This window comes from Peromyscus californicus, unplaced genomic scaffold (genome assembly GCF_007827085.1).
Source record: "Peromyscus californicus insignis strain IS unplaced genomic scaffold, ASM782708v3 Scaffold_8__1_contigs__length_139910024, whole genome shotgun sequence".
NCBI classification, from domain to species: domain Eukaryota; kingdom Metazoa; phylum Chordata; class Mammalia; order Rodentia; family Cricetidae; genus Peromyscus; species Peromyscus californicus.
In genome coordinates this window covers 127,286,817-127,293,820 of record NW_026294606.1, presented here as the reverse complement: position 1 = coordinate 127,293,820, position 7,004 = coordinate 127,286,817, and the positions used below count along the sequence as shown (strand labels likewise).

Genomic DNA, 7,004 nt, shown 5'->3' with positions numbered 1-7,004 from the left:
GCCTGAGCTACAATGAGACCTGCCTCAAAAAAAGGAGAGCCAATAAGATGAATTAGCCTGTAAAGGTGTCTGATGTCAAGCTTGATCCCCAAATCCCATACGGCAGAAAGGGGAACTCACACAGATTGTCCTCCACTTGGGTGCCCTGTTATGTGCCCACACACTTACACATATATACAATGTGGTCGAGCATCTCTGTGATTTGAGCACTTGGGTTGTAGAGGCAGGAAGATCAGGAGTTCAAGGGTCAACCACAGTGTTAAAAGGTCAGAGAAGGAATCAGAAAACTGTCAGAGGGGGAAAAAAAGCCTTTAATCCCAGCACTCGGGAGGCAGAGGCAGGCAGATCTTTGTGAGTTCGAGGCCAGCCTGGACTACAGAGTGAGTTCCAGGAAAGGTGCAAAGCTACACAGAGAAACCCTGTCTCAAAAAAACAAAACAAAACAAAAAACCAAAAAAAAAAAAAAAAAAAAAGGACAAGGGTGATTGGTGCATGCATTTAAAACAAACTTTCCAGAAGTAGAGGCAGAAGGGAGGCAGATCCCTATGCGTTCATAGTGAGATCCTGTCTCAAAAAACAAAATATAAATAAAAATAAAAAACAAAACAAAAAGAGAAAGGGAAAAAGAGTTGGGTCTGCCCAGGCACGCAAATGATACACAAACATACATACAGGCAAAGATACCTACCCCCCAAAATGTGCCTGAGTTGTAGAGCGGAAATGGGGGAAATTATTTTCAGAAATTGGAGAGCTTTAAGGAATCATCTGACAGCTCATGCCTAAGGGCGGGGCGTGTCCGTGGGTGGAGCCTATCCGGAGCTGAGTCGCCAGAAGCAGGAGGGCGGGGTGGGCGCTGGAGGGGCGGGGTCCGCGGGAGGGACCGCACCAAAGGAAGCCCCGCCTCCGGCGCTCGCCGGCCTCGCGGGCGTCGCCCTGAAAGCCCTGACCCAGGCGGGTCTCAGCGGACTTTAAGGGGAAGTGAGTCTGGGCCTCGTGACCCGGCCATCCTGGGTCTTTGCACAGATTCCGTCGCGGTCGCCTCATGGCAGCGCCGAGCTCGCTGCTGCTGGCCGCGCTGCTGTGGGTCCCTGCCGAAGCCCTGAGCTGCTATGGAGACTCCGGGCGGCCGGTGGACTGGTGAGCCAGTAGCTGCCGGACTGCCCCCTACGGCTGCGTGGGCACCGGCACGGGCACTGGGGTGGAAGCGCTTTTCGACTCAGATCCCTCCCCCCCCCTCCTGTCTTCCCTGACCTCCAGGTTCGTGGTATACAAGCTGCCAGCTCACAGCGGGTCTGGGGATAGTTCATGGGAGGGTTTGAAGTATAAATACATGGACCAGAGCTCCGAGGGTTGGCGCGACGGTGTGGGGTACATCAACAGTTCAGAGGGAGCCGTGGGCCGCAGCCTGCTGCCGTTGTACCGAGACAACTCCAGCCAGGTGACTGGGTGCTGTGGAAACCCGGGCTGGGTCACTGTGGTGGGTTCCACGGGGAAGGGAGGATAGTTATGTCGCCTCTCTGCATTCTCCCAGCTGGCCTTTCTACTCTACAACGACCAGCCTCCTAAATCCAGCTCAGCTTGGGACTCTTACAGCCGTGGGCATACAAAGGGTGAGGCTTGGACTGGTGGTCGTGGAGCTGCCCCGAATTTCTTGTAAATTTACCCAAACCAGCCTTTGACCTGCATGAAGGGTGGGGGATCTGCCCCATCAAACCCTTGGCCTGGTTTTTCTGCCTGTACCTAAGTCTCCAGCCACCTTAGACCGCGCACCTGGTTGCAGATGGGCTGGCTTGAGTGGCTACTTTCAGCAGCTTCTCTGACCTCCCTCTTCTGGTTCAGGTGTTCTGCTCCTCGACCAAGAAGGGGGCTTCTGGCTGATCCACAGTGTGCCACGCTTCCCACCCCCAGCATCCTCTGGTGCATACAGCTGGCCTCCTAATGCTCGAACCTATGGCCAGACCCTACTCTGTGTGTCCTTTCCCTTCACCCAGTTTCTCAAGATTGGTGAGTAGAATCGTTGAGGTGGTATACGTCTCAAACTGCTTGGAATGACCAGTCTCACATTTTTCCTCACCTTGACTTCCAGGCAAGCAGCTAACCTATACCTATCCTCTGGTCTATGACCACAAGCTGGAAGGCATCTTTGCCCAGAAATTACCTGACCTCCAGGAGGTGATCAAGGGCCACCATGTCCTCCATGAGCCCTGGAATAACAGTGTAGTACTCACTTCACAAGCCGGGGCCTCCTTCTGGAGCTTTGCCAAATCTGGAAAATTTGGAGATGGTGAGTCCTGGTGTTGAGGGAGGTCCCTAATATCCCCAAGCCTGAGGGCAAGCCACAGTTAGAACACAGATGTCTTTGGGATTCATATTACAGTAACAGCCATGAGTAGCTAACAGCCAACAGGCCGGCTGGGCAGACAGTACATATCTAATCCCAGCACTATGGAGGCTAAGATAACAGTTCAAGATCGGCCAGCAGACCTAGATCCAAATATTGGTTTCTGGATGTGCAATATGATATGACCTGAGTCTGTCTGCTCATCTGAAATATTAGGATATTGATGCTTCCCTTAGAGGGCTGTGAAATCGTTTGATAAGGACAATTTTTTTTTTTTTTTTTTTTTGAGACAGGGTCTCAATGTGTATCTGATTGGTCTGGAACTCACAGAGATCCACCTGTCTCTACCTCCTGAGTTCTGATTTTAAAGGCTTGGGCCACCACGCCCAGCCTATTTTTTTGTTTTGAGGTAAGGTCTCACTGTACCTTGCAGGCTAGACTCCATCTGAGATCCTCTTGTTCCAACTTTCTGAGTGTTAGGATTGCAGATGTGACCTGACATATTGATAAGGGCTATTTAGGTTCACATCATTCCAAAAATAGACAGTGAGCTCCCAGGAGGAAACTGGCCCGAGGGACCCGCAGTGACCCTCCCCTTGCTCTCTCCTTCTTCCTCTGCAGACTTGTACTCGGGCTGGTTGGCAGCAGCCCTCGACACCAACCTACAGGTCCAGTTCTGGCCAAATTCTCAAGGCACCCTGTCTTCCAACTGCTCCGGGACCCATGAGGTTCTTGATGTGGCTCAGACAGGCTTTCCTGGCCCGTCTGCACCAACTTTCAGTGCTACAGAGGACCACTCCAAATGGTGTGTGGCCCCTCAAGGGCCCTGGGCCTGTGTGGGTGACATGAATCGGAACCTGGGGGAGATGCACCGAGGTGGAGGCACACTGTGTACCCGGCTGCCTGCCTTTTGGAAGGCCTTCCAGTCCCTGGTGAAGGCCTGTAAACCCTGTAGCGAGGACAGCTGACCAAAAGCCCAGCAGAGCAAGAACTAAGACTCAGGGACTGGCTGGGTGATGTGGTGCTCACCTTTAATCCCAGCACTCGGGAGGCAGAGGCAGGAGGATCTCTGAGTTTGAGGCCAGCCTGGTCTACAAAATGAGTTCCAGGATAACCAGGACTACACAGAGAAACCCCGCCTCAAGCTTGGACTTGAATTTGTTTTGGGGGATGGTTTGTTGGTGGGTTGAACCCCAGGGCCCGCCACACGCTACACAAGCTGCTGAACTACAGTACCCTCTGCCCTGGCTATGAATCTGAATACCAGTTCAGCCCCTTCCTAACTGGAGACCTTAATAGTGCCTTAACCTCTCTGGCTTTCAAATGATCTGCAACATGGTGTAACAACACATGTCTCTAGAGGCTGTCAATAAAAGGAACCCAGTAGTTACCTTTTTCTTCAGACACTAAGACACAGAACAGTGGCGGGACACCTCTTCCTAAGAGGTCTGCCCCAAGCTGTTATCATGTGAGGAACTGGCAGTGGATGGGACTTAGGAAGCTTGACTTCCCACTTGTACCAAGCACAGGAGCCGTCATCATCCCCTGTCCGGGGAGGAAATGTGAGCCCCAGAAATCTCAGGTGGCACGGGCACTTTATTTATATGTGTACATATGTATACAGGCATCTGTACATCCTGTACATCATACAGGACCAAAGGCCTGCTCCGCTACGGGCCTAGAGGTGCGGGGCTGGGTGCTCCACTTTTGGTTAGGCCTGCGGAAGTCACAGCTTCAGCAGGACACCGGGAGTTCAACGCTGCTTCATGTTTGGTGCCCGGGACCGCAAGGGAAGCAGGTGGGGCCGGAGGGACTGCACTGCGGGACACATTCTTGGTTGGGACTAGGGTTGGAGTCTGGGGGTCGGGAGAGAGCTTGGGGGAAGCTGACTTGGAGCGAGGTCCGCTTAGTGTGGTCCGCTCTTCCACCTCCTCGAGCACCCAGCGCTCTCGGCCCCTTGGCGCATCAGGCACTAGAGGCACCTGGGTGACAGGTTCCTTCGATCCCTTGGAGTCTGTGCCCAGAGGCTGGGGTGTCTGGGTCTTGACCCCTGGCCGGGCAGGCTCTACAACGATGGGCACCGGGGGTGTGCCTGCCTCACTGGAGCTACAGCGCCGGCCTGTCTCATGTTCCTGCACTGGGCTTAGCGCCGCCTTGGCCAAAGCCCTGGCGACCCCACCTGGGCCATCCTCAGTCTGCACGCTTTGGTGCCTCGTGCAGCCCAAGTCACGCTCCAGGGTCCGGCTCCCGGGGGTTGTCGCGCGAGGCGGGGTGCAAGCCTCTGCACCTCCCGGGGACTCCTCCTTGCTCGACACCATTGGCCTCGGGGCACCCTCAGGTAGCAAGGGGTCCGAGCCCAAGCTCAGGGGCGATTCCTGGCGGCCCAGGCGTCGCACAGGGACCTGCCGGGTCGTCCCAGGACCCTCGATGGGAGGTGTCTCGCCATCGGACTCGGCGAGGCTATGTAGCGCCAGTTCACCGTGGAAGTCCTTGCGGAAATCCGGGTGGCCCACTTCGAGGCTGTGTTTGCGCAGCGCACCCTTCTTGTCTGAGCCCAGCGAAGCCCCCAGCTTCTCCGCTGACTGCACGCGCTTGAGTAGCGGCGAGCGCGGTGGCTCTGCGCTCTTGGGGCGCGGGCGCACAACAGGAGGCGACGAGTGCAATTTGGCTGGGAAGCTCTGTGTGGTGTGCGAGCTGCCCACAGTGTGGCCTGGCAGCGGCGGTGGCGACGCCTGCGTCGGGGATGGCGTGTGCGCCAGTGGTGACAGCGGGATGTTGCCGGCCGATTTGCAGCGTGCAGAGCGGTACTGACGGTGTAGCTTCGGTGACAGCCCGTGCAGAGTGCTGGGCCGGATGTGGTGCGACGCCGATGACGCGGGGGAGTTGGGCGTGCTGGAAGCTGGGGAGCTACTCTGTGACGAGGCGCCTGCAGGCCAGAGAAGGTGCAAGCATTCTGAGCACCACCGTGCCCTAGTCCCCTACCCCGCGCAGGCGCAGAACCTACCTAGGTAGGCGGAGTCAGGCGTGGAGCGATAGCTATGCGTGGGCGAGCGTGCCGGTAGTCCGTGCGTGGGCGAACCGGGAAGACTGTCGCTGGACGACAAGGACCGGTTCAGAGAGGACAGCGATCTGCTAGTGTGCAGCAGGTTTGACTGTTTCGTAATCTTCCGGAAGAGGGAGCTACGCTTCTTGCTGGGGGATAAATACCGAAGGGTCACCTCTCCTTAACTCCGGAACTGTGAGTCTTCCCGCTTCTGGACTGCACAACAGCCCAGTAACCATGCACCCGTTCCAGCACTCCCTTTTCCTACAACCCATCTATCAAAACAGAAGTCTTGGCTCAATCCTGGATGGTCATGCCTACTGTTTTCTGGCCCCGTGGAATCCAAGTCAGAAATCCCGTCCAAACAAAATGGGGCCCTTCCGGCCCCTCCCACAATCTAGTCACGCTCCTTTGCACTCAACCCACTTACTGGATTAATTTGCTTCCTTCACTCAAACCCTCACTCCTGACCAAACCCAGGGATCAAAACTGCCCCCACCTCCACCCCGACAGGGTCACTCTGTAGCTCTGGCTGTCCTGAAACTCACTATGTATACCGGGCTGGCTTCCAACTGCAGAGCTGGGAATAAAGGCATGTGCCACTACAGCGAGCTGTCAAAACTGTTCTTTTTGGAGCTGGAGAGATGGCTCAGCAGTTAAGAACAGTGGCTGGTCTTTCAGAGGGCCAGGGTTGGATTCCCAGCACCCACATGGCATCTAACAACCACCTGTAACTCTAGTTCCAGAGGAATCTGGCGTCCTCTTCTGGCCTCCTTAGGCACCAGGTACACATGTGGTACACATAAATAGAAGCCATCAAAACCCTAATACAAGTTTTAAAAATCTAAAACAAAACTGTTCTCTTGGGGTTGGAGCAATGGATCAGTGGTTACGAGGATATAGTGCCCTCGCAGAGGACCTGAGCACCTCTGTTGGACAGCCTGCTCATAATTCCTGTGATTCCAGCCTCCAGGGAAATCTACCCAATGCCCTCTTCTGGCCTCCACAGGCAGCTGCACTCATATTCACAGACGCAAACCTACACATAATTAAAATAAAATCTTTTAAATTTTTAAATAAATAAATAAACTTTTCTCTTGGATCTGGGGAAGTGGCTCCGTGGTATGAAGACCTCTGTGGTATGCACACACACATACATATCAACACTCCTGGCAACACTCTTAGCTCTTCCGATGTACGAGAGAAGAAATTAGTCATGCTCATAATAGAACCGGTTTCCAAATACCCACACTATGTTAGTCCTATATGAGTATATGGCCTAGTGACCTTATAGGTGAGCTGTGTAAATTCACTCTGATATTCACCGAAGGAAATCCTATAAGTAAGGATGCATTTTTAGTAACACTCCTCCATCACTAAATAATGTCCGACTGTGTTTCTTTGTTTCCCTTACTGTATGGGCCCACACTGACCTTTAACATCCAGAGATCCTCTTGCCTCAGCCTCCCAAGAGCTGGAATTACAGGGGTGCCCTCACCAGATGGTCTGCTTAACTGTATTCCTGGTGGCTCAGCCTTTTTTTTTTCCCCTGAGACAGGGTTTGTCTGTGTAACAGCTCTAGCTGTCCTGGAACTAGTATTTTTGTTTTGTTTTTTTTTT

At 54.0% G+C, this 7,004-nt stretch overlaps 2 protein-coding genes across 4 annotated transcripts in view; one reads left to right on the top strand and one right to left on the bottom strand.

Moving 5' to 3' along the window:
• The first annotated feature begins 884 nt into the window (after positions 1–884).
• Positions 885–3,731, top strand: Dnase2 (deoxyribonuclease 2, lysosomal). The gene is made up of 6 exons (XM_052729711.1): positions 885–1,137; positions 1,258–1,438; positions 1,532–1,610; positions 1,840–2,004; positions 2,087–2,284; positions 2,963–3,731. Exons 1-6 carry the CDS (start codon positions 1,043–1,045, stop codon positions 3,307–3,309), a joined length of 1,065 nt encoding a protein of 354 aa, XP_052585671.1. The 5' UTR covers positions 885–1,042; the 3' UTR covers positions 3,310–3,731.
• Positions 3,732–3,919: 188 nt separating this feature from the next.
• Positions 3,920–7,004, bottom strand: part of Mast1 (microtubule associated serine/threonine kinase 1) — a 35,012-nt gene continuing 31,927 nt past the window's right edge. For all 3 annotated transcript variants that reach the window (XM_052729709.1, XM_052729710.1, XM_052729707.1), the window contains 2 exons: positions 5,346–5,533; positions 3,920–5,267 (listed from right to left, as the gene is read on the bottom strand). In XM_052729709.1, coding sequence (XP_052585669.1) covers positions 4,012–5,267; positions 5,346–5,533 — 1,444 coding nt within the window. In that variant the 3' untranslated portion in view covers positions 3,920–4,011. The remainder of the gene's footprint in view (positions 5,268–5,345; positions 5,534–7,004) is intronic.

What these genes read in the sequence shown, in the direction of transcription:
- Dnase2 (XM_052729711.1), top strand. Translation starts at nt 1,043, where the DNA reads ATGGCAGCGCCGAGCTCGCTGCTGCTGGCCGCGCTGCTGTGGGTCCCT. An exon ending in CAGCCGTGGGCATACAAAGG is followed by an intron (nt 1,611 to 1,839) that starts GTGAGGCTTGGA and finishes CTTCTGGTTCAG; the next exon opens with GTGTTCTGCTCCTCGACCAA. An exon ending in CACCCAGTTTCTCAAGATTG is followed by an intron (nt 2,005 to 2,086) that starts GTGAGTAGAATC and finishes CTTGACTTCCAG; the next exon opens with GCAAGCAGCTAACCTATACC.